Source organism: Typopeltis vanoorti, chromosome 12 (genome assembly GCF_054136105.1).
Source record: "Typopeltis vanoorti isolate ZY-2024b chromosome 12, IOZ_Tvanoo_1.0, whole genome shotgun sequence".
NCBI lineage: Eukaryota > Metazoa > Arthropoda > Arachnida > Uropygi > Thelyphonidae > Typopeltis > Typopeltis vanoorti.
Genome location: NC_143560.1, coordinates 116,285,640 through 116,310,031, shown reverse-complemented (window position 1 = coordinate 116,310,031; position 24,392 = coordinate 116,285,640). Strand labels below are relative to the sequence as shown.

The following is a 24,392-nucleotide window of genomic DNA, read 5'->3' as shown; positions in this document are numbered from 1 at the left end:
ACACACACACACAATACTTCTGAAATAATTATCTACATCACCCACATTCAATAGAATTTGTTTTCATATTCTGTACACAGGAATTAAAGACACTGCATTCTCATCCTGCAATTCTTAATTTCTTTAAAATATTCCTTTCTAGACTGATATATTAATATATTAATGAATGCAACAGAAATTTTAGAGGTATGCATCAAAGAAAAAATGGACATAGTAGGATACATTTTTGGCTGGTCAAATGAGAATGGTTTATGGAATGTGTGATATTCATAGAATATGTAGTATCTTGTACCTATGTGTATAATCACTCCAACAAAGTTCATGAAAAAATTCCGATCCCATAAAATAATTTACTCAAGGTATTATATAGTTTGCATCTGCAGCTGTGTCAGTTTCTTCTTCTTCTTCTTCAAATTCTTCTACACCAACTCCAGTTGCTAAAGCTGTAAAGAAGAAAAAAAAAAGAAATGTTAAAACGTATACTACTACACATAACAAATTAAATCAGATAACTAAATACATCATCAAATTCCTGCCATGTACCCTCAAAGGGTGTACAGGATATGATAGTACTACATGGAAAAAATTACATCATTACCAACTTCCTATCTACAATTTTCCTCCAAATCAGTCTGTTACTTGTCAAGACTCCAACATTATCAGATCTTATATTTCTATCGTCTAAGGCACTTTGTACCGTATCAATCCACCTATATCTTGGACTTCCTCTGGGTCATTTTGCTGCCAACCTGGCAGAGAACACTTGTTTTGCTAATCTTTCTTCACCCATTCTGTTTAAGTGATCATACCACCTGAGATTAGCTCTGCATACGCATTCCTGGATGCTGACAATGTCAAGTTCTTTCCTAATATGCTCGTTTTTAATATGATATTGCCATCGATGCCATCTGTTCACACCTATAATCTTTCTCAGGACTCTCATATCTGCGGTCTCTAGTCTTTGGTCAAGTGTTTTACTTCTGACACAGCTCTCATATCCATAAGTTAAAACTGGTTTGAACACTGTCTTGTATACAGCTAATTTAGTGTTCTGACTAATTTCTCTCTTATTCGATATGAATTTATTCAATTGACTACCCACCATACCAGCTTTGCTGATTCTGTTGTCTATTTCTATATTTAATTTACCATCTTCACTAAAAAAATCGTGCCTAAGTAGCTGAAATATTTTACTTGTTCCACAGGTTCTCCATTCACAACACAGTTGACATTTTCAATGATTCTGCCTATTTTCGTTGTCTTTCTCTTTTTATTGCTGACCTTCATACCATATCTATTACAACAGTTATTCAATTTAGTCAGAGAATCTTGCAGACTTGTAGAGGATTTATTTAGAAGAATAACATCATCCGCATTAAGCAAAGAGCTGACATTAACATTTCCAATTTTGATATCATGTTTAATACCACTTTCCTTCATAACGTGATCCATATAGATAATGAATAACAGAAGGGATAATGTACATCCTTGTCTCACACCAGATTTAACATTAAACCAATGTTCCTGTACTTCCTCCAATTCTAACTGCCAACTTACAACTCAAATAAAGACTAAGTATTGTTTCGTATAATGCTCCACTGACACCATATAACTGTAGTGTATTGAATAGCTTCTCTCTTGGCACCTTGTCATATGCCTTTTCCAAATCGACAAAACTTAAATACAGATCTTTGTTATATTCCCATGCTTTCTCGACTATTTGTTGTAAAGTGAAGATCTGATCCTGACAGCCTCTATTTGGCCTGAATCTAGCTTGTTCTTCACCAAGCTTTTCTTCCACAATTCTTCTCAACCGTTTATCAAGTATACTTGCATAGATCTTGCCAGAAACACTCAGTAGGGAAATACCTCTGTAATTCTCACATTCAGTTTTATTTCCCTTTTTATATATGGGTACTATGAGAGCTCTACTCCAATCATTGGGAATTCATCCCTCTGTCCAGGCATTCTGAACTATGCAGTGCAGCCACTGTAAGACGTTATACCACCATACTTCAACATTTCTGGTCGAATATCATCTATTCCTTCTGCCTTTCCACATTTTAAGCCTTTGAGTATTCCTGACTGCATGCCTATTGAGTGTTTTTTACCACTGTCATCACTGATTGTTTCATTTAGCAGTTTTTCAAAGTAATTACTCCATACTTCAAGGATATCTTTTTCTCCCATTTTCATGTCATCCTTATCATCTCTAACTCCTTTTACAGCACTCTTTCCTCCATTCCTAAGCTTCTTCAACAACCTCCAAAATATTTTGCCACCTTCTTGATATTTATTTTCTATATTCTTGCCAAAGTAATCCCATGACTTTTGTTTAGCTAGTTTTACAGAGTGTTTAGCATTCTTGCATTTGTCTCTGTATTCTCTACGAGCACAAGCTGACTTATTTGCCAGGAACTTTTGATATGCTTTCTTCTTTTCCTTCACTGCCTCATTAAATTCCTGTGTCCACCATGGAGTTCTAATTTTTCTATCCTTGCAGACAACTTCACCACATGCCTCTCTAGCTGAATCAATCAGGGCTTTCTTCAAGGCCTGCCACTGAATCTCCAAGGTTTGATTCCTGTTCTCAAACTCTTTCATTTTTTCTTCAATAATCTGTGTATTTTAGTCTACAGTTCACATCCGAGAGCTGCTTAACTTTTATTTGCTTTAAAACTTTCTTACATGTTATTCTTTTCAACATGAAATTCAATTTTATCCTGTTCAAGACTAAATGGTGATCACTTTCAATTTCGAACCTCTGTACACTCTGGTGTCCTGCACCAGGAAGAAAACATCACCATCAACAATACCACAGTCAATGAGACTGTTCTTATTCCTTGCCTCTTCTCTCCATGTGAATTTCTGCATGTTTTTATGTTGGAACATGGTGTTAGTAATAACCAGTCCATGTCCTGAGCAGAAATCCAACAGATATTTGCCATTATTATTAGCTTTGCTCTTTTCTCCAAATTTTCCCAAAATATTTTTGTATGTCTCACAATCATTTCCTACTCTGCTATTTAGATCCCCAACAAGGACCAACTTTTCCTTTTTCATTGTGTCAGTTGCTTTTTCTAGAGTCTCAAAAAATTCCTTCACTTCTACCTTAGCAGACCCTTCTGTGGGACCATAGGCACAAATAAGTCTCATTGTCCAGTTCCCCATTCTCATATTTGCCCACATTACTCTACTTGAGGCTGACTGCCATTCAAGAAAGTTAGCCTCGTATTTTGTGTTGTATACTATGGCTACTCCTCCTTTTCCTTGATTGTCATTGTCTGAATATAACATTTTGTATTTATTGCTCAGGAAGATCTCACCAGTTTTTGTCTTTTTTGTTTCAGTCACCCCTATTATGTCGATCTGGTACTTATCTAATTCTTCAGCTAGTTCCATTTCTTTGCCATTCAGGCTTTATAACTAAATACTAAAAAGATAAAATGATGGATCACCAATTTTTGTGTTAATGTTAGGTTTTTTTGTATGTTAACTTATGCTGTTTAATTGTTATTGGATGTGGTCTGTAAGAATTAAATTAGACCAGCATTTAATAACCACTAAAATATATGGTACAAAACTACCATATATTCACACACACACACAAAAAAAAAAAAAAAAAAAAAAAAAAAAAATTGTATGAATTTCATGGATTAAATTTTAACTGTACATGCAGGTCAATATACATATTCTGTTGTGTTACTTTACTCAACAGAATGGAGCAAAATGAATTAATCATTATGTCGAAATCATTTTGAACAACTTCAATTCATCCACTTTCATCCCATTTTCATTTCTGCTACAGCTCACTATACACCCTTTGTCCAAAAAGAAATCGAACTTTAGACAGAAAATAAAACACAGGCCAATTATAATTATTCAAATCATTTATATTTCAATCAATATATTCTCCTTCAGCTTTGATACAGCATTTGGCAAAGTCAGTTAATTTGTTAAATCAGTTATTTTTATATATCGGTTTTTGGGATACTGTTGAGGGTTGCGATTACTGCCACTTGAACGTTTTCAATGGTGTCGTATCGCTTTCCTTTCATCGGCAAATGAAGTTGGGGGAAGAGAAAGACGTCACAGGGTGCTAAATCAGGTGAATACGGTGAGTGATCCAACACACAAACTTGGTTTATGCTCAAAAACTGTCTCGCAATCTTCGAACGATGAGATGGTGCATTATTGCGCAAAAGTGAGCAGCTGCCTGTATCACGATATTCATGCTATATGTGACAAATTCTTGCTACCAATCATTTCAAGGAAGTTTGACTCCTTACAAGCGGTTTTAATGAGGTACTTGTAGTGTTCAATTTCATACATTTTTTGGTCGTTGGTCAACTTGTGGGGAACAAATTGCAAATTCAATTTACGAAGTCCCAAACTCTCGGTCAAAATATTGTGCACAGTTGATTTTGGAATCCCAAATTCATCCTCACGATTTTCTTTGATGAAATCGTGCACTTTTTGGATGTTAACTTCGGTCAGTCCAGTTTTTGGATGGCCCGGCTTTTCGTCATCCTCAAGCATCTCGTGACCACTTTGAAATCGCTTAAACCACTCCTAAACTCGAGTACGGGATAATTATTCATCCCCATATGCTTTTTGAAGCATTTGATGCGTTTCGGTAAAATGTTTACCAAGTTTAACACAAAAGTCAATCACAGCTCTCTCTTTGAAACTCACTTTCTGACTGTTCGTCAAAACATACCGTCACTCTTGGCACTATAACTTGGCTTCAAATGAGACAAATGTCATAAACAGTTGACACAACACTAATGAAGGTTGCCACTTTCGACAACAAAAAGATACAACAGGTGGCACCAATAGTTTCTTCTATTTTCGAAAAGTTCGGTTTTTTTTTGGACAGAGGATGTAACTACTGAAAAGTCCAGATTGAGGTCCCCACAATAAAGCCATGTATTTTGTGGCTTGATATTGCAAACACTGGATGTTCAAAAATTCACTATGCTCAGCATATTCATAAGCAGACAAACACCAAAATCAGTGTCTTGAAATTGTTCATTCACTGAATGCAAACATATTTGTTTTTAAGTTAATTTACATAGCTGAAAATGTCTGAGAGCAAATGCTACCAGGGCAGAAGATGTGAAAAGAGGTCATCCAGACTTAGATTCAAGAAAAACTCCATCTAATGCTTGTAATGGCTGGCTGCTGAAAACCAAATGTCTAAAGTTTGAAAAAGATACAATAATGAGACCTTGTTATAGTATACTTTTCATTGAAAGGTTTGGTCGTATTTATGGTCTATGCAACTAGGACTATTGTATTATATCTATTAACTGTGTGAATCCTTTGGCCTATTTGCCTGTTTTGTGGGATGAAAAACTCATTTCTATCACCTGAATTTACAGTCAAAAAGCCTTTATAAAAATTCTTCATGTTCTAGATGGAATTTAAACTCAGGTCTTTCCAACATTTATCACAATATCACATTTATCTTTCTTTTGGATGCACAGTCTTCCAAGGGACTTAACCCTTATGCTGCTTTAAATTATGATAAGAGGAAGCTGTATAAAATTTGATGATTTATTTTCGTTATTAACTGCCAAGGTAAAATCTGCAAGAGTTTGTTTTAACAATGAAATGCCTTTAATAAACAGAACTGCAGAGCCTGCACAGCTTAATCAGTATTGATAATGCCCTTTGATTGGACATATCTGTGTTCAGATCTCATCTAGAATACAAAGAACATTTATCAAGGCTTTTCAAGTGAAGGTGAGTTAGCCAGCCTCATACAGATGTGATAAGGTTTTTTTATTCCCAGAAACTCAGGTTTTCATCCTCCAAGACAGGCAAATTGGCTAGAACATACACAATGCAGATAAGATTAACTATCCTAAGTATTATGCAGATTTCTAAGAAGTGATGTTACCTGGTATCTTACCATGATAGACATGAAAAGAGCCTAACATGAAAAGGAAGATGAGATGGATGATATATATAGAAACAAATAATAACAATATTAAAAATTAAAAGGCAAGAAAACAAAGATTAGAACAAAAGACCAGACCAGATTAAAATTAACCAGTGTTTTAAAGGAACACGTATAGTAGACATTTAAAAAAAAAAGAACGATCGTTTAAAATAAACTCATTAAAATACAATTTAACAAGTTCATGGTGTTAAAAAATTTTTCAGCACATTTCATTCAATTCTGTACACACAATACACACAGTCGGGTCTCTTTTTATGTGGTAGATACGTTTCACAGAAAACCGCGTATAAAAAAAAAAACGCATAAAAAAGACCTAACTTATGTTGAAAAATTAGGGATACGTTCCATAATTTTTTAAAACTGCATAAAACTGAAGCAATGAATTAAAATAAACCTAAAATCGCATAAAAAAGTTTATAAAAATTCAGGAAACTAAGAATGCCCAAGTTTGTTTTGAAGTTTTATTCATTTAATTTTATTGAAAAGTAACATTTTTTTTTACATTTTTTCATCGGAATTATCGTCACTATTAGACAATATTTGGCAACGTTTGTGAACTGGTGCAAAATTACTTTCATCACCAGAAGAGATAACAGCGCATCAGATCTGTATGGTAAAGGAAATGGTTCTTCACAAACAGAATTAGCTTCACCCTTGTTCTGTGCCGATTTTTTTTTTTTTGACAATGTAGTCAGTGTTTAAACTTTGCGAGGATGATTTTACTAATTTATTATACAGCTCACGATATCCAGACATACAGCTCTTCAGCTCACGTTGGAATTTAAAGGCTCATTCAGAATGTGTGTCATTAACAAGAAAATGATTTTCCAATTTATTGCACAATTCAAGACCTTCTCAAATTATATTTGCAGTTAAGGGGACAGATTTTTCTTCCGCTTCACTATAGTTTTCTGGATCTTAGATAATATCTAAAGTTAATCAATATTCAATAATATCATCATCACTTAAGGCATCATCCACAATTTTCCAGGCATTATCTACATCGTTCTGGCTAAATGTATCAAAACCTTCTCCACCAATTTCATGTGCCAAAGTAATGATTTCAGCTGATAATGTAATGTTTGAACTGTTTGCAACACATTCAGGCCAAGTTGCTTTCCAGCAGGCATTTAAACTTTGTTGTCTTATTTCAGCGATAGCAGATGCAACATGATTTAAGCAGTCCAAAATAGAAAATTTTTTCAAAACGTCAGTTACTGTTAATGATTCATCTTTTAGTTTATCCAATATAAATGGAAAAGTGTGCTTAATGTAATATTTTTTAAGAGTAGCAATTATTCCTTGATCTAATGGCTGAATAATGCTTGTATTGGGTAGAAAAAATACTACCTGCACATTTGGATGTTCTAAATGCAGATGACGTGGTGCATTGTCAACAATTAATAAAACTTTAAAATCGAGAGCTTTTTGCTCCATATATGTTTCCACTTCTGGTACAAAGCAAATATTGAACCAGTCAGTAAATACAGAAGTTGTTACCCAGGCCTTTGTATTAGCCATCCAATGTATTGGCAGCTGTTTTAATCTTTGCCTTTTAGAGTACGTGGTCTTAAAGATCGATTTACTAGGAAGGGTTTTAACATTCAATCCCCTGATGCATTGCCACAAAGTAACAACATTATTCGATCTTTGCTTGCTTTTAAACAACTTGCTTTTCTCTCACACATTGTGATGCCAGTTCGACTAGGCATTTTTTTCGAAACAATCCTGTTTCGTCAGCATTAAACACTTGATTGGGATAATATCCACCAACTTCGATATTTTTGGCTAACTTCTCTTGGAAATTTTTGGATGCTTCTTCATCTGCTACTGCAACCTCATCTGTAATCTTCATTTTTTGAAGTGCATTCCTTTTTAAAAACCCAGTTAGCCATTCTTTGCTAGCCGAAAATTCTTTATCAGTCTGGGAAGCAGACGTAGATGGCTCTAATTGCTTCATCTGTTCTTAAAACCAAAGAGTTTTTTGTTTAATTAAATAACCACTTATAGGAATTCTTCTTTGAGTTAATTCTTCAATCCAAATTATGAGCGCTCATTCAGTTTTTTTCTAATAAAGCATCTTTTGAGTACGATGATAATTTGGCACTTAGTTTTGTGCCAGAAATGACAGATTTTCATATTGCGACCCGATTCTTTTTAATTGCTCTTATAGTAGATTCGCCTAAATTAATGTTTACTAATCTTCGTAGATCCCTCTCCTTTTGCTAAGGGATCTAAAATTGCAATTTTCATTTCCAAAGAAATTACTTTTCTTTGGTGCTTTTTTCCTTCCATTGGCACAAATTAAATCTTTAAAATAAAAATTAGCAAAATTTAGACTTACAATAATGAAAAGACAAACACTTACATGCAAAATTAAACTTCACGGACATTCATTGCTTACACGTTACTTCCATTATGCCAGAATGTGCTGCAACACACACTGTTCATTATATACAACGGTACATAAGTTTTGAAGTTATGCACTGCATAACTTCAAAATCACATAAAAAGAGACTTGAGTGTGTGTATATGAGAGGATGGTCTGAAAAGTTCTCGGCCTTGACATAGGTGGCAACACTATTGGCAAGATTTTTTTCTCTAAGTTGGTACATCTGTCATAAGCATCTGTGTGAAATTGCAAGTCATTATTCTATCAAGTAGTTTGTTTCAGCTGTCTGAAGCAAAAGTGTTGTTTGTATCCCTTGAAATGGATAAAATTGAGTATCGTGCGGTTATAAAATTCTTTTTAAAGAAGGTTTAATGCCAAAAGAAATTCATTCGAAGTTAATAAAAGTTTATGGGCACTCTTCTCCTTTGTTTGACAATTAAGAAATGGGCTGCCGAGTTTAAATGTGGTTGTGAACGTCCAAAAAGTGTAACGACACCACCAGAAATAATTGATCAAGTGCACAATATGGTATTGGATGACGGCAAGTGCAAGTGCATGAAATTGCTGAGACTATAGACATTTCAAAAGAATGTGTAGGGTATATTTTGCATGAAGAATTGCAAATGAAAAAGCTTTGTACAAGATGGGTGCCACGCTTGCTCACAACAGATCAAAAACACACTCGCATGAAAATCTCTGAACAGTGCTTGGAGCATTATTTTAACAAGAATAAAACTGATTTCGTGCATCGATTTATTACTATGGATGAGACTTGGATTCACCATTACTAACCAGAATCCAAACAGCAGTCAAAACAGTGGACAGAAGCCAGTTTTTCAGCACCAAAGAAGACAAAGCTGGTTCCATCAGCAGGAAAGGTCATGGCATTGTTGTTTTGGGATGCTAAAGGCATTTTGTTTATTAATTATTTTGAAAAGAGTAAAACAATAACCGGGGAATACTATTCCAATCTTTTAACCAGACTAGATGAAAAAATTTGTGAGAAAAGGTGCACTGTCCTGCCACAAAGGTGTGTTTTTTGGCAATGGGAAAATTAAGAGATCTGCGCTATGAATTGTTGGAACATCCACCCTATTCCCTAGATTTGGCTCCCTCTGACTTCTATTTCTTCCCAAAACTAAAACTCTTCCTTTTTCTTCGAATCAACAGGTGATTGCAGCTGTAGAGGGGTATTTTGCAGATCTTACTGAGAACCACTACAGAGACAGGATAATGGCATTGGAGCATTGCTGGAATAAACGTATTAGTGTTATGGGAGATTAAGTTGAAAAATAAAAATAATTTTGAAATTATAAATTCGTTTTTTCATTGTTAGACCAAGAACTTTTCAGACCACCCTCATATATATATATATATTTTTTTTTTTTTTTTTCCATCATGAAAAGGGGTCTTTAAAAGATTTTAAATCATGAAGAATGAGATTTAAGAATACTGTAATTCATAATGCCCCAGAAATCTCTTCTTGGACCTCTGCTATTTAATTTATTTGTTAATAATATTTCATGTAGACTGACTGGGGAACTTCTGCTGAATGCTGATAACGAAAAAGTGGGAAGAATTGTAAGGAATATTACTGATGAAATTCTTCAGGAAGATCTGAATAGAATTTTCTCTTGGACAAATGAGTGAAAAGTGTGGTGAAATACTAATAAACACAAGGTGTTGCAATTTGCAGTGCAAAAATATAAGACTGTATACTACATACTGATGGATCAGTGCTGCATGAGATTCGAAATTTGGTGGGGGGGGGATAGATGGTTGATGGAAGACTGAAGTTTAGAGGATACATTGAGAGTGTTGCAAAGATGTACTACATTGCTGCTATAAGAAGGGGTATACTGACAAATAGAGATAAGAAGGTGATTTTATCACTGCATAAAGCATTGGTCAGACCACACTAGGACTACTGTGCTCAGATCTGGTCATCCAGATTTTGCTGGATGTGAAAATGTTGGATAGGGTCCAAAGACAGTTAACCAAAGCAATATCAGGACTCTGGAATGCTGGTTATAGAGAGAGAGAGAGAGAGGGGGGGGGTTTAAAGCAATATAAATTAGTTTGATGGATAGGCAAAAAAAGAGGTGATATGACAGAGACAACTAACTTGCCAAGGAAATCTTATCAGATTATGAAATTCAAGTTAATTTATAGATGCACAGTGTTACCTTTAGAAGAAAAATTATTAATTATTATGGACAGTGTTCCAAAAGTGGGAAGTGCAAGTGGTCTGGGGTTGGGGGGTATTGTTGATATGAAATGTTTAAACACCTTATGAGAAACAAAATTTTGACAATTTTTGCACCACTAAAGTGGTTTAGTTTTATATACAATGCTGTAGAACCCAAACTCAGTCTCCAAGTTAGAAAGGAAATGACCATATTCAAATATATTTTTACAATGTAAATTTGCAAACAATATTTAACATACAGGAAGCCAACTCCTTGCATCAATACTTTATATTTGAAAAGTTTATTATCATTTCATATCATTATTTGGTAACTTCCATGAAGTCAACAGACTCATTGTGAATTACATTAAGCTTTATATTATGAAACACACACACACACACACACACACACACACACACACACACACACACACACACACACACACACACACACACACAGCCATTTCATGTCAGATCTATTTACCTGCACTTGTCATGGAAAGGGATAAAATTTATAAAATATTATTTTAAGGATGGACCATAATGTATAAATGTTTGGGAACTACTTCTGTTATATTGAAGTATTAAAAATACTTCACTCGTGCCCTATTAGTTTTGCATCTTACAGCAGAGACAGCTGTCTCTGGTCCTTTTGTAAATCTTTTCAATAATATTATTTTACATAACAAAAAATGAAGGCAATAAGTTATATATAAGACTTCACAATACCATGTAGTGTCTTTGAGACATCTAAATGAAGTTCTTCATACAGTCCTGCTTCATCCTAAGAAAGCAAAATAATTTACTGGATTACACACAGGCATGTTTTAAGAGCAAAAAAATTTATATCTAGCACAATGCTATTATAATGTAAAATAGCTAAAATTTACATATCTAAATCAGAGTTACTAATCATAATTGAATATAAATACATTTCTTCATTTGCTAAAAATGAATAAAACTAAGAAAGGATTTATTAAAATGAGAAATTATTGAAATCCATATCTTTAAAAAAATGAAGTAAAGATTTCATTAACAAAATTCTCAACTAACTTGATTTGTTATAGAATGAATACTCAAACAAACTACTAATTCTATCTGTTCTAAACAATAAAAATTTATTACTAGGTAAATATCACTCTGTGTTACCCTTAAAAACTACCAAAAAACATTACGAATTCTGCAGATGCAGTCACCCACTTGGATAAATGCTACATAAAAGGTTTGGAGAAACTTGGATTTGCTTTTGATATTTCCAGAGACATGAACAGTTAATTCCATAACTATTCAAGTTGGATTCAGCAGATCTTGGTTGCATAGTACATGTTGCTGAATTTATAAATGTCTGCTATGGAAAGTGTCATGTTCCTTTAGGAAGTTTTAATGAGCAAGCAGCATGAACATGTGAGTGGTAACATTAAAACAGGATTGATATCTGCTTGCTGTTAGGTGTAATGGTGGCAGTGTGCTCCAGAAAGAGCAAGCGGCAGCTCCAAGAGAAGAGGCAATCATTCCTCCTTTCAAAAACTGGAAGTGCAATGAGATTAGGAAATTTCAACTAAATAACAAAAGAAGCCTTCTGTTATTTAACTGAATAATGAAAATTGGAGAATATAATTGAGAAGATTTTGATACAGATCATTAAGTCAAAAACAGAGCTATGGAGTATGAGGATGAGTTGAGGAATGGTTTACAAAGCTTAGTGGATAGATAGAAGAAAGGCAGAGGAACTTACTATATTAATATTTTTTAGATTGTTTAGAGTGAAGAGTAAGTGAGAGAAAGAAACGCCATCTCTAGAAGCTATATAAAAGTATGTTGAATGAGGGAGCAAGAAGTAGTCTTTTTAAATGAATGATGGGTGAGTGGAACACATCTGAGAATGTTGTATTCACGGATACTGAAAATGACATCATATGGAGATAGTTTAATGACCCAGTATTTAATCTGTCACAGATACCACTTGGAGTCCAATTTAGAAACTATAGCATGCACAGAGGCAACACAAAACAAAGTAGAAATTATTCGACAAAGTTAGAGAAAGAATTCCCTCTCTATGTGCTTCAGTAGGGAACATTTCTGTGTTCATTGGAAGGTCACATATCTTGAGGAGTTAACCATATTTAGTTAGGTTAGGTTAGTTTTTTAGGTTAGCTTTTTTTTTTGTTTACAGTCTAAAAACCCTGTTCTAGAGATCGAATTGCTTCAGGCCTCCAGTAGCTGGTCAAGCAGTTTCATGTTGGGCAATGAAATTTATCTCCCACCATTCATGTCTACAGCAGGATTTGAACCTGCAGCCTGTTGGATGGAGAGCAGATATGCTAACTGCTCAGCCAACCAGGCCCATCATCACAACATGAATAGCTGTGATGATGCAAGCATAAAAAGTTAAATAAGGAAGTTTAAAGAGGCAATAATGATATGCACACTAACTCAAGACAATAAAAACCACAAGTTATGGGATATGAAACAGAATGCATTAGACTTGCTAGCAATGATCTATAGCAGCGTTTCCCAAATGGTAGGTCATGACCTGGCATCGGGTCACGAAAGCTAAATGCCGGTTCGCCTAAAAAAACTCTCAAAAATCTAGGTGTTTCGTTTTTGGGTTTTCTTTTGCTCAGAAACTCTAAAATACAAGTAAATAGCATTTAATCGGGACTAATGAATAAATAATTTAATTAATAGAGATGAAAAACTAGCTCCGTTCGCATCTACATCGCCATTTCACAGCTCTTTGTTCGCGGTAAAGTAGCTCAACTGATGGCGAGGCTGCACAGCGGCAACCGCGACACCAGCCGAATCGTTTGGCGGTCTGGCGTTTGTTTTACTCGCCCACCATATTAAGCATCGAGAGAGAGTGTATTTTTTTGTATTTACTGATTACGTGTACCTTACCCAATAGGTTCGGCTGAACAACTGTAATTATTATAATTGTTTCTAAATAATTTATTTCATTCTTTCTTTATCTCGTTTGCCATTACCCATTTAACGATCGATAAATGGGTAATAAAACAACAAACAAACAATGTGCTGGTTACAAACTCTTTGATTAACACCAATGAACAATCGAGTGACATGCAGTCGGGCATGAATTTTAGTGGGGCACGAAGATGAAGTATTAAAATAACCTGGCCACAGAAAAAAAAGTTTGGGAAACCTCTATCTACAGGACTGAAAAATCAAAATGTGATGAACAATCACCATTGCTGGCAAGTCTGATGTATTCTGTTTCATATCCCATAACTTGTGATTTTTATTGCCTTGAGTTAGTGTGCATATCATTATATTGCCTCTTTAAACATCCTTATATAACTTTTTATGCTTGCATCATCATCACAGTTATTCGTGTTGTGATGATGGGCCTGGTTGGCTGAGCAGTTACCATATCTGCTCTCCATCCAACAGGCTGCAGGTTCAAATACTGCATTATGATCATTTGCCTAATACTGAACTCAGCTCCATTCTGCACAAATAATGGCCCTGTGACATAGCATAAATTTCACCAGATGTCTAATGCTGTTAGGTACAGATCTGTACCAACAATATCTGCAAAGCATCCTTATCCTCTTCCTGTGCTATAGGGCTATAAATTCAAAGTATTATGCCTGTTAATTGCATGAGTTCTACTGTAAAGTGTGCTTGTTTTGTAGATTGAAAACTAGTGGAAGACGTAAAAATTTAAAGAGGGGGGGGTGCTGCATATACATAAGAAAAATAAGTTATTTTTTCATAATCATTTCACAATTCATTAATTCAGCCTTTATCTATAAAAAATAAATTTATGTTATTTTAAAAAGAATAAAATAAGACTTATCAAAAATATTTCATCCTCACCACGAACACACACCAATAATAAAAGTTTTGTATTTCACAGAAATAACGTGTGCAAGCATACAATTTATCTGTAGCGACACTTCTCGTTGAGCAGTGTCAGAATCACTTGTTAAGTGCAGTGACAAGTGCAAACGAATATCGGCGAGTCCAGCCACAACTGACCGAATGTGGTAATTCTGACACTGCATTAGATCGCATTACATTTGTTTCATAATCTAAAGCGTTAATCGAACAATTCAATTATTAACTATTCAATCAATGTCAAAACATAAGCTATAACCTTTAGCATGTATTGCATTTATATAATGTTGTAAGCATTATTATTTATAAAATTTAATTTTTTCGTTTTTTTTTCCCTTGGGGTGCTGCACTGTCAAAGTGCTTATGTACAAGATGCCACTGTTGAAAACCAAAGTTTCTAGGAAGAAAAACTCTGCCACCTCCATATCAGCTTGGCTAAATTGCCCTAACATTGCAAAGGCTTCTATGGAGAAAGGACATGCTAGGAATATGTTATCTGGTATTTTCCCAGAAAAATAAAGTATCACATAGAATAAGAAACTGTTTTTATTATTTTCTCGACTAGTTTCATGAAATTCTTTTGTTTCACTTCAGGATAATTATAAAAATAAACTAAAAAACTAGAAAATAAGTAATAATAATTAACAACTCTAGTGAAAATATACGAAAGTAGAAAAACAGCAATCCACTAATGAGCAGCCAGCATGATAGTGATTGCATGTTTTCTATTATTCATGTTCAAATATTTTCACTAGTGTTGTTAACTGTTATTACTTGTTTTCTAGTTTCTTTGTTGAGTGGAAGGTTCTGCATCTTGAGGAGTTAACACTATTTAAGCTCGATTTTAAGAGCAGCTGCTGAGTCCACAAAAAAGTCCTCTGTTTGTACTCTCTCACTCCCTTTTTTTAGTTTATTCATGTAATTATCCTGATGAAGTGAAACAAAGAATTTCATGATACTAGTCAAGAAATAAAAATAGTTTCTTATTCTATGTGATACTTTAGTTTCAGGGAAAAATACTAGATAACATATTCCTAGTAAATCACCAAGTTGAAAAATTCTTATAAAGGTTCTTCACATCCCAGAAGTATTCAAACCCAGTTTATTTCAAAATAAGAACTTCTGTTTTGTGTTTCAGGTGCATTTGAAACATTAACCAATTGTGGATGAAAAAATAACCTCAAAAGGATATCCTATTTCTCAAAATCTTGTCTAATCTTTCAGGTTCTAATTTAAAAAAAAAATGGTTTCCTATATTTTCCTGATTAATTCTATATGTCAGTTACCAATTATTAATTATGTGAGGGCTGTTTGAAAAGTTTGGTAAAAAAATAAGCTAAACACTTTTTGGAAAAACAAATCTCCTTTATTTCCTAACATGGTCTCCATCGAGGTCTACACATTTGGTCCAGCGTTTGACAAATCCTACTTTCCAATTCGAACCTCAATTCATACAATTTTGCCATTGGGATGGTGCATTGTCTTGATGAAAGAGCACATTTTTGTGCACCAATCTTAGCCATTTTTCCTTCAGTTCTTTTAAACGGTCCAACAATGACACATAATAAACTGTTATTCTCTTACCCTTTTCCAAATAGTCTATAGTGATAATTCCTTGGGAATCTCAAAAAACAGTGGCCATCACCTTCCCAGCTGACAAAACGGTCTTCGCTTTTTTCAGTGCTCTTTCACTGGGCATTGTCCACTGTTTAGACTGACTCAGGTGTGTAGTGGTAGATCCAAGTTTTGTCAGTCATGAATCAACGCAAAAAATCCTGTGAATTGCAATTAAACATTGCCAAACACTGCATTGAAATGTCTTTTCATATGTGATTTTGATCGACAGTCAACAATCCGGCACCCATCATGCACACAGCTTTTTCATGTGCAATTTTTCGTGCAGGATATTATACACCTGTTCAGTTGAGATGCCTACATCTCACTCGACAGGCTTCCATAATACCATGCATTTTGTCAACTGTTTCCTCCGTAGTGACCTCAGTCGAGCGTCTGGAGAATGGCATCTAACTTGGCTTTGATCTGTGTGGTTGTCCACTTCTTCAAATGAAAGTGTGTTAATCACTGCACGAAACTCTTTTTTCTCCATTTTTGTGGAAAATGCAAACATGGTCATTTTAAATGTTTTCCAAATGAGAACTACATGTCGCATGTGGCTAAAATTTTACTAGGGGTCATGAAAAAGATGATACGTGCTGACACTGATATGAATGAATGAATTGTGTTGCAGTCTATTGGAAATTTACAAAACGTTTCAAACAACCCTCGTATTACAGTCAACTGCTATGTTAGTAGAAAACATTTTACTCAACTGTAAGCCTATAATTAGTGTCAGTAACATTGCAGCCTAATTTTGTTTAGATAAGTATATAAAAAAGCCCACAGTTTGATGACTATTAGTCAGCATCCTCTTATCCATGGGTTATCTGAGGTGATTTGAAAGAGTGATATATTTGGTCTTTAGAGCATGGATTTCAGATTATTTAATCATTAGCCCATACAGTTTTATGTGGAATAAGAGAGACTCTAGCCAAAACACAAAACTAGTAGTATACACAAGACAGCGTCCAAACCAATTTTAGAATTAGGTTAGAAATATACACTTAAAAACTATAAAACATAGATATTAAAATGAACAAATTAAATGAGTGAAGAGATTGATACAATCTCTTCACTCATTTAATTTGACAGAATTATATGGAAAATGAAGATACTAGAGAATAACTTGGAATTACCAACATTCAAGAATGTGAGCAGAGCGATCTAAGGTAGTGGGGGACTTAAAGTGAGGGAGTAAAAAAGACCTACTGAATAAAGACCAAGAGGAAGGGCATGATCTTGATGCAGTTATGTGTCTCAGAAGATTGAAATGTAAGAGCTGACAATATTGAAGTCCTGACAAATAAGATTGATTTGGATGAAAATTCTTAATCATAAACTAGTACTAATGTAAATTTAATCATCTAGTACTATGACGATATCTCATATGCCCTTAGAAGATATCAGGAAACTTCAGTAATGCTTACAACCTTCTGTGAATGGTATTATTATACAGGTATCTTCATGTAGTCAGAACTCACTGTGGGAGACGCACACATTCATATCAAAAATCTCTTTCATATAAAAATCACCACATGTTTATATAACAAAATCTAATCTAGTAATCCTGCTCAAGAGACTAAACATGCTATATTTTCGATTTTAGGACACACCTCAGCCTCCATATGCAATAAACTTAGGCACATTTTAGGTTAATGTTAAATTCTCCCACTTGCCATGAGTCAGTGGTATGATTGACTAAATGAAAATTAGAGGAAATATTTTCTAGAGCTTCATCTGAAATGAATAACTAAAATACAATTAAAATGCTGGGTCAAACAGTTTTTAAAATTCACAGAAATCTCTAATTGCATAGTTGTAATTTCTAAGTTTGAAGTTCAGAAGTTTCATAGTAATAATGAAGAATCTTTATGCTATTTTATACAATATAAGAATAAAGAAACTGCATACACTATGGATTTCTTCAACATTCGTTTTAAAAGACGTGCTGCCAAGTTCTGTCATCTGAAGTTTTTTGTCCCGAATAGCTCCTCGAATATTAAATTCTTCTACCTAATTCAAAAGCAAAAGATTATAAAATGTTTTATTAATAGAGTATGTATTAAATTAAAACTAACAAAATTAATTACAAGACAAAACCAAACACAATACAAATTAATTAACAAAAGTATTTAAAATACATATATATACACAGCTAAAGTAAAGTTCTTATTTTAGCTATAATTATATAGCTAATTAATCTTCATGAAACACTGCTGCTGGGCGACTGAAACTACACAAACAGAGGGAATTAAAAAACATGTTGACATATCTCTAGGGGAAAATGACCAGCTATGAAATTTGAATTTAATTAAAAAGGAAAAAATGACTTTTCAAATAACTCTATACATTTTACTTATTTCTGTGTATATATGTATTGCATTTCACTTCAATATAGAAATGTTTTCAAAAAAAAAAAAAAAAAAAAGATTTACATAACAGATTTAACTATAGTGATATAAATTGGGCAGAGAAGATAGCATGCAAGTAATAAGGGAACTGAATTTTTGAAATTCTTGAAGAACAACTTGAGCTGACATACTTGCCTCCCACTGGTGAGAGCAACCATGTAGTCCTGATTTGGAGGATGAATAGACATGTGGAGATATCAAAACAGAAGCAAGTTATATGGAATTGTAAGACAGATGACTATCATAGACTTAGAAACCAGCTTGTAGTAGTATAATGAATGAAAGAATTTGAATGAAGTGGGATCATTAGTGTATAAGATACATAAGAAAAAATTGTTGACAGCAATGACATTGTATACCTCAGATGAAGATAAAGAAGAAAGAGATTATGGAAGGCATATAATGAGAGGTGGAGGACAGTTGCATGAGGAATATAAGGCTCAGGCCAGGAAAGTGACTAGTATTGTAAGGAGAGAAAAATTAGAATACGAGAGGAGACTGGCACATGAGGATAAGACATAGGATAATCTCAAGGAGTTTTTCACTATGTGGCAAGTAGGAGGAAAAATTGTAATGGATAGATTATCCTACTAGGAATTGGGTGACCAAAGCAGATGGCATTGTTGAGCTATTTAATAATCACTTTATTAGAGTGTCCCACTCCGGTACTACAGGCTTCTTTCCTAAAAGGATAATGAGTGAAATGAAGTTAGAAGAGAATGTATTTCTAATACTGAGTACACTAAATGTCAACCAGGCAGGGGAACCAGATCTCATCTCATCTTCCTTTTTACCTTGCGGTGTCTAGGTTTTATTAATCATCAGACCTCAAACCGTTCACAGGATAAAGGTGGTGTTACGTCGTTACTTTTTGTGTTATTTCTCTATCCTTATCCCTGTCTACCTACCAAGCTGGAAATCTCTAACCTATCTCTCTGGGTCTGCTTCTCCTTTCCGAACTCTGATAAAATTTGTTTGATATAGCTGTGCCAGCCAGAGTCCTAGTACAGAATAATTCTTGTACAAAAGAAACCTTCCCAAAGTTCAAGTATTACCTAATCTTGTTAAAGTATTAAGTGCCTATAGAAATTTCAACATTGCAGTCTTGGCCTAAAAACTTTCTAAACTTTCTTTAATTTCCCCTTATTCACAGGTTTGAACTTTAGCGAGTGGTAAAATCAGTCTCGTGCTCAAACAAACTCAGGCTTACATAGAAAAAAAACAATTATTAAATATCAAATTGCATATAAATAAACTTCCACACATCGAAGGTATGTCATATTAAAATTCTAATTCACTAGCTAAGCAATAAGGAACATTCTAATTATCAAATACTCTATTTACATCTCTAGGTTAAATAAGTACACATTCGTCATAAAACACTAGTTCAAAATTCTAAATAAAGCTCGCTAACAAAGATCAATTCACATTCAACTGAGTGTTGCATACTCTCAGGCTTTCAGACTACTAGTCCAATATGATTAACAAGTTACTGAGCACACAAAAGTCACTTAAAAGTTCTCTTTCCTTACAATTAGAAATCTGTTCTTCTCTCTTTGCTCTAATACCAATTGTTAGATGAATAAGGAAATTTCTGTACATTACCAGTCTCCTGAGAGGATATCGCGCTTCTTTTGTCTGTACTTTGTAGTCATATGTCTTTCTGCTTTATCGAGTCGCGTCCATGTGGAGATTACGCTCATTGACACAAATGGTCATTCCTTGCACTTTGCCATACAAACACTCATCTATCGAATTGCTGTCATCGTCTCAGCCGTCCTTCAGAGGAGGATTTTCTGCTGTCTCGCATTGGTAAACTCTTACTGATGGCCCTAGTTGATGTCTGTCGTCAGCTCACGCATAGCATGCCCGACTCCTTCAGCTAGCAACTGGGAAGGAGATTACTTCCACCGCAGTCAATCAGTCAGCACTCTGCTTGTCCACATGAGAAAACAGAAAAAACAGGGCTCAAAACCCATGTGAACTTGCCTTTTATTCTTCTTTGTAGCACCCTCTTTTTGTATTGGAGGATCTCTCACTGCACTCTCCTATTCGCCCCTACATGGTTGTATCACACTTCTGCTCCTTGAAGAGCGTTCTTTTCGCTGAACGCGAGTTCAGCTCGCCTTCGACGAATGCTTTCACTTTGGCCGTTACGTCATCGTAGGCAGCTAGCTAGCAACCTTTGGACCTTTGTTTGCACTTAGACATACATTCTTACATAGAGTATAATTTTGACATCAATAACTTTAAACAATATAATTCTACTTAGACATACAATTTTTTCCTCTACTTTACTTCTTTCTAAGGTAATTTTAACAGGTTTTCTTTTATATTTTGCTTTCTTAACTAATAGTACAAGTATTTCTAGCTCAGAATTGTGTCTCTTGTTAAATCTTGAATGAATGATTCTTTTGTTGAAAGAGTCCTCATTCAACATCTAACAGTGGTCAACCCTACGGCCCAGTGTATATCCTATGTCCGTAGTGCTGAGTTCTCAAGGCCGGTTTCCCAGAATAAATTGGGAAAAAAAACCTACTGTCCACGCCCAAGACCGGCTAACTTGGCTATGGCTGAGGAAGATCTTTCAGCTCCTCACATCGCCGACGACAGGAATCGAACCTAGGACACTCCTTCCCCAGGTATATGGTTGCGAAGCGCACAGCCACTAGGCTAACTGCGTAGACTCTAGGGGGAACTAGATGGAGTTTCACAAAAGTGTCTTAAAGGAATGTGCTGTGGAATTGATTCTGTTATTAACTTTTCTGTTTAATAAAAGTCTCACGAAGGGACAGGCTCCTGGAGAGTGAAGGGAGGGCAAGACAGTACCACTGCATAAGGGTGGTGGTAGAATGGTGGTATTAAACTATAGGCCAGTTTGTATTTCTTCTGTAGTTAAGATTTTGGGGAAATCCTAACAACCACAGAATTCGTATACAGAATTGGGTAGATGAGGATAATATTGTTTATACAGGTTAGGATTTATTAAAGGGAACTCTTGTTTTAGTAATCTGGTTACCTTTTACAATTGAGTAAGAAGAGCAGTGGATGAGGGAAAGACATATGCTATCGTTTTTTTTTAATTTTTCCAAGGCATTTGACAAGCTGCATCATATGGGTTTGGATATCAGGTTTGTGAACTGTGTTGGTGACTGCCTCTTTGACAGATATCAGAGAGTTGTATATGGGGAAGCAGTATCCGGGAGTAGGAAGGTTACAAGTGGAGTTCCACAGGATTCAGTGCTGGGACCATTGCTGTTCAATCTTTATGCTTTGGCTCTTCAAGAGGATTTGAATAAGTTGAAAGAATGAATGGGGATGTCAGTTTAATGTACTAAATTTTGGGATCCACAGATGGGATATGTCATACTCACTTGGTGGAGTTATGCTCGAAGAAGTGGAGGAAGCAAAGGATCTTGGAATGATTATTGAAGTTACATGGACATATTCTCAGAGAACTGTGGCAATATTGAGGAGAACACTGACCATGAGAGATAAGTGTGCTGGTTCCATTGTATTGGAGCAATTCCACCCACCCCTAATTGCTATCCAAGATTTGTCAAACTAATCAAAACTGCAGCCAAAGCCTCTATTTCTAGAGCCTACAGAAAACAATACATCCCATGCTGGAGTAGAGACACTGAGGAACTTTTAGCCAAATATGAAGAGACTGATTTCACCACATCTAGCCAGAAAAGCTGGTCACTTCTGAGAAAATTAGGCGGGGCAGAACCAACAGCACACAAAACAACAGAGATAACCCCTGATCAAAATGCTAATCATTTATTGAAAACCTCCAAGATACATCCCAGCTCTATCAGGAAAATTTCTGTGTAATCTTCCCTCAGACAAATCCTGAAGACGGGCGGCAAGCTTCCTGAAATTGTACACCCAGTATCTCGGGAAGAGGTACAGGTAGCCTTAAAACTCGCAAAGAATGGCAAGGCTGCGGAGTGGATGGCATCCTCCCCGAGTTTCTAAAACATTTCGGTCAACAAGGCCAAATATGGCTTGCTGCCCTTTTCTCAAAAATTATAATGACTGGAAAACTACTAAATCTGTGGCGGGAAGCCAAAATAATTGCCGTGCTCAAACCAGGCAAAGATCCAAATGAAGTCAAAAATCTACAACCTATCTTCTTGCTTTGCTCCACCTTTAAGCTCTTTGAAAGAATTCTCCTTAAAAGAATTTCACCACTCATCGAAAGAGCACTCCCGATTGAACAAGCTGGCTTCAGGCCTGGAAGAAGTTGCCGTGACCAGGTTCTGGCCCTGACAACACAGATTGAAGCAAGCTTTCGGAAGAAACTTGAATCTGGAGCCACTTTCATTGACCTAACTTCAGCTTATGACATAGTCTGGATCAGGGGCCTCCTCCTAAAGCTAGGAAATATAAGGTGCAAAAAAAAAAAAAAAAAAAACTCTCCAGCTTTTTGAATCCATTCTCTCCAACAGTTTTCAGGCCACCTGTAGGTGGCCTGAAAACTGAAGATAAGGAATTAAAAATGAAAAATCATTTTTAATTCCTTTTACCTCCATTTCTAAATCATACTTACTATACTAATTCATCTAGTGTATATTCTTACTCCAATCTTTGTTGCTATGCCATATTTGTCATAAAACACTAACCTCATAGGTTTAATTGCTTTGCAACGAAACCTATGAGGTCAGTGTTGTAGCTGATTTGCCTGTTCTGCATGAATGAAAAACCTGAATTTCCAGAAAGGAGAACCCTGCTGCATCTTTATGAGACTGGCATGTAGTTAGTTATAGAATGTTTTACAAGCTTCCATAAAAAAAGCCTATCAAGCTTAAACTGACTTTAATTTAATCTTAACTTGGCCCATTGGAATCTGTTTAGTGGAAAAGGGATAAGGAAAAATGCCTGAACTTGCTTATTTTTTCTTTTTCTTCATTTCTCACCTCTGCAGAATAGTCTGCTTAGCCATAGTAAGAAATCTTCACGAATAAGATCTTAATGGATTTCTGGAAATGAAAGGGAAAAGTGCCAATTAATTTTTAAAACAAATCAGCTAATGCCTTTTATTCCCTTCTAGGGAGTAGGTGAGACTTTAAAGTCCATCTAGCTTTTGGAAACTAAGTGGGCAGTTCAATCTTCACCAGTAGCCAATCAGAGATAGCTGGTCCATGATTAATTTTTATTTTGATATTTTGTCAGTGTATCTTCACTGTTTGATTCATCCTAGACTCCAATCTTACATGCTCCTCATTTAAGTGGCTCTAGGCACAACTAAAGCAAGGTATAATATGTGGTGGCACATTTCATACATTCCATCAACATACAAAAAACATTTTTTTAAATCTTCCATACTGCAATTTTGTGACTGCAGTTAAAGCAAAAATGAGATTAGTGGGAGAAGTTTTTACTTTTTTTATTTAATGAAATATAATTCTCTCTCTATATATATCATTTTGATGTAAAAAAAAAAGGTGAAATGGCCAAAATTTTTGCTAAGGGCAACTACAAAACACAGCTAGTTCTGGTAGCCTCGACAGTTAACATGCATGTAAACAAGCTAAGCATTACATCTCTTATTGATTTTGTATTAACTTGGTTGATTTCAAATGTCTTCGAATTGGAATAAAATACATGAACTAATGTGCCAACGTATAATCCAATCAATAATAATAATGATAAATAATAATATTATCTTGAAATTCTGATATCAAGATACGTCGATATAATAATATCTTGACATTTATATCATGTCAATATTACTAAATATACCTTCAATCGATTGAGATTATCTTTTAATCTAGCGATCATCTTTAGCAATAAACGTTCTTCTTCTTTCAAATACTTTAATTCTTTCAGTCCAGCCATACCTACAGCAATCTCTCATATAAAAAAAAGGTAGCTTAATATTACTATCTAGAGGATATACCAGTTGAACTCCAATCTGTAACAATTAAACACGCTTTTCATTTCAAATGCACA

General features: G+C 34.9%; 1 protein-coding gene across 1 annotated transcript; it reads right to left on the bottom strand.

Annotated features, from left to right (window-relative positions):
• Positions 1–24,392, bottom strand: LOC150101160 (uncharacterized). Its single transcript, XM_090401425.1, has 4 exons — positions 24,183–24,392; positions 17,935–18,036; positions 11,278–11,332; positions 1–443 (listed from the first exon to the last, which is right to left on the bottom strand). The coding sequence occupies exons 1-4, from the start codon at positions 24,276–24,278 to the stop codon at positions 355–357; spliced, it is 342 nt and encodes a 113-aa protein (XP_090257551.1). The 5' UTR covers positions 24,279–24,392; the 3' UTR covers positions 1–354.

Coding starts and splice junctions, on each gene's coding strand:
- LOC150101160 (XM_090401425.1), bottom strand. CDS start 24,278: ATGGCTGGACTGAAAGAATTAAAGTATTTGAAAGAAGAAGAACGTTTA. Junction 11,333..17,934: donor ATGTTGAAGAAATCCATAGT/GTATGCAGTTTC, acceptor TTGCTTTCTTAG/GATGAAGCAGGACTGTATGA. Junction 444..11,277: donor TGTCTCAAAGACACTACATG/GTATTGTGAAGT, acceptor TCTTCTTTACAG/CTTTAGCAACTGGAGTTGGT.